Source organism: Rhagoletis zephyria, unplaced genomic scaffold (genome assembly GCF_001687245.7).
Source record: "Rhagoletis zephyria isolate East Lansing unplaced genomic scaffold, Rhagoletis_zephyria_1.1 Rzeph_scaffold_04227, whole genome shotgun sequence".
In the NCBI taxonomy this organism is placed as follows: domain Eukaryota; kingdom Metazoa; phylum Arthropoda; class Insecta; order Diptera; family Tephritidae; genus Rhagoletis; species Rhagoletis zephyria.
In genome coordinates this window covers 43291-46073 of record NW_016161310.1, presented here as the reverse complement: position 1 = coordinate 46073, position 2783 = coordinate 43291, and the positions used below count along the sequence as shown (strand labels likewise).

The following is a 2783-nucleotide window of genomic DNA, read 5'->3' as shown; positions in this document are numbered from 1 at the left end:
GTTGATTTTTAATAATTTATTTGGCTGGCGGTGTTGTGCATTTTCTTCCATATAAAGTATGCTCGACCATGCTCAAAATTTCTTTTTATATGGAAGGAAATGCTTGGCAGCGTCAGCAAAAAAAAAAAGGTTAAAAATCAATGCGCTAAAAATAATGGGCTATGAAACTTCATACCCAAAATTTTTCAAAAAAAATCTGATTAAAAAGTTTGAAATTTTTGGGGGATTTTGTTAAAATTTGTTGAATTTTTGTACAATCTTTGAAATATGGACTTATATAGTGTGTGTTATATATTGCGCTAGACTTTTATACAAAAACATTAAACATCGAATAAACAAAGTAATATAGCCAAAACTGGCCAAAGTAAAAAGTTTCTATTATTTCTTCCACCACTGTATATACATATGTTGTGGCATACTAACCCTACAAGACATTGCTGAGCACTTTAGGCAAAAATTCTCACACATTTACACTTTTGTTTTTGTAGTACGGCATAAATGAGTAGTTTGACTATTAGTACTGAGGACTTTCTGATGACAACATTGAGGGGAAAGTACTCAATTTTTTCCCATGGCCTGAACGAAAATGAGGACTTTGATAAGCACTTTTGTGATTAGGGATAATGATAATATGAGTACTCATATGATACTCAGCTGTCTTGTAGGGTAATATTACTAGACATATGTATACACTCTTATTTTTTACTTTTCGTAAAAACAACTGCGACTGCAATATGAATGAATTTCAACTCCATAGTTTTTAGTTTATTAAGTTTGTAATCAGCTTTTTAAACTGATATAAAAAAAGATGTTTATATTTCTTTGCTTAAAACCACAAATTTATTTTTATTTTATTCGCATTAAAGGAAGACTACAAAACTAGTTTGTTAGCATATTATAAATAATGGTAATAATATCCCGAAATATTCCGGGATCCCGGGATAACCAATCTAAGATCCCGAAAGCCCGGGATTCACAAAATGGTCCGGGATTGGATGCCTTAACCCCAAGCTAATAAAAGCCAGGTAAAAATATAACCATTAAATAAACATTAGAAAAATAGCCAAAACTAGTCAAAATGCCACTTGACTTAATCAGCTGACCACGAATGTACATATATGCTTGCAAGTGTTCTAATTTTGACAGTGCGAATTTCGCTGTGGTGAGTTCGCCGGGCGCCGGCATTGTGTTTCGTGTCTCCTGAAGAAATCCGATTTGTGAGTAATATTTATGTTTCGTATATTGTTATTAAATCTTCAGGGGTGATTTGATAACCAGTAACTGGACAGGTCATACGGCTTTTCAAATGTGAAATTATACATTTCCAACAGTATACATATCCCGAAACGCTACATGCAGTTGGAGTTGTTATTTTCGTAAGACATACGGGACAATCGCCTTTGCGGTATTTTTCCCTCTTATCGATAGAACTCTTGAGAGGGTTTGGATTTTTTAATGATCCACCCATTTGATGACGATGATCGTTAGAATACCACCAATGAATGAATTGCAGAAAAAATGCTAACACCTCCAGAATTTTAAGAAAGATGTAAGTTGTCCTATCATTCGGCGGTTCAATAGGGTATCGCAAGGTCAAACTTAGTGCTCGGAAAATTGACGAGTGGCTGGAAGCGTATTTTATAAGATACAGGAATGTATGTACTGCTTTGGACGCATGATATATATTTAAAATTTTCAGTAGCTGTCGCTGCCAAATAAATGTATCATGCTGTGCACTGCGTGCTTTAAGCTTTCGTTCCAAGTAAGGCAAAAATGTGACAATACCGGCAGATATCACTTGCTGTCGATGCGTGATAAGTTTATCCGATTCTAAAGATATGCGTTGTAAACCGTAGAAACTCTCTCCAAATGACGAGCCCCGATTTCGCAAATATAAGTACTGTAGGGCCAAGGTTAAAACAGAAGAAACTTCTTCACTTAGTCTGTATGCACCGAAAAGTTTGAAGTCCAATCGAAAATAAAGGTAGTTAATTATTTTACTCAGTGCTGGGTAGATAAGTGTGTCCAATGTTTCAGCCGCTCTTATTTCGAAAATCGATGGCACATTTTGCAAATTTTGCCGTAAATTCGCATTTTCCGACATAATTAGAAGGAAATTAGAACCTCAGTACATCCAGTAAAAAAACTGTGGTGAAGTCCTTTATGGGATAAAGTTTCCAGAGGTGAAATTTTAGGTAGCACACAATTTCTTACATGCATGGTTGCTTTTCAGCACTGATGAAAGAAACTTAAGAAATATTTGAAAAAAAGTTCATATAGTACATTAATTTTGAAAGAAATACCATATAATGTATGTACTCTGGTTAATAATATCAAAAAATGTATTAGAACCACCGTTTAATGTTATATTTAATACAAATTAATATTGCTGCCCCGAACGCTCTGCGCCTTGCCACTGAATAATAGATTTACTTAAAATTACATCCCTGGTCCTTGTTCTTTCTGTATCGCATCGTGGTGAATTCACATTTCTCAGAAATTTGACAACAAAACAAAACAAAGCGAGTATTTTATTTGCTAATTTTTGCGATTTCTATTGTTTAATGTAAATTTGTCTTTTTAGGATATGTCGAGCCAACAAAGAAGGCGCAGTTGGAAAATTTAGTAATTAGTAATGAAGTAGCAGGCATATTTGAAAAATTATGCCGATAAACAGGATGGAATTTGGGAAAGTAAGTGCATTGTTGCAGCATATCTATGTATAAAAAGTATTTAATTAAATTGTTTATAGAAATGTTATAAATCGAGTGGCTCATTTACGA

General features: G+C 34.0%; 1 protein-coding gene across 1 annotated transcript; it reads right to left on the bottom strand.

The window, feature by feature from the left end:
* Window positions 1–902: 902 nt before the first annotated feature.
* Window positions 903–2171, bottom strand: Pex12 (peroxisomal biogenesis factor 12). Its single transcript, XM_017625767.1, has one exon. The coding sequence runs from the start codon at window positions 2102–2104 to the stop codon at window positions 1229–1231; it is 876 nt and encodes a 291-aa protein (XP_017481256.1). The 5' UTR covers window positions 2105–2171; the 3' UTR covers window positions 903–1228.
* Window positions 2172–2783: the final 612 nt, after the last annotated feature.

Bases quoted from the DNA above. Each gene is read 5' to 3' on its own strand.
- Pex12 (XM_017625767.1), bottom strand. From the start codon at position 2,104: ATGTCGGAAAATGCGAATTTACGGCAAAATTTGCAAAATGTGCCATCG.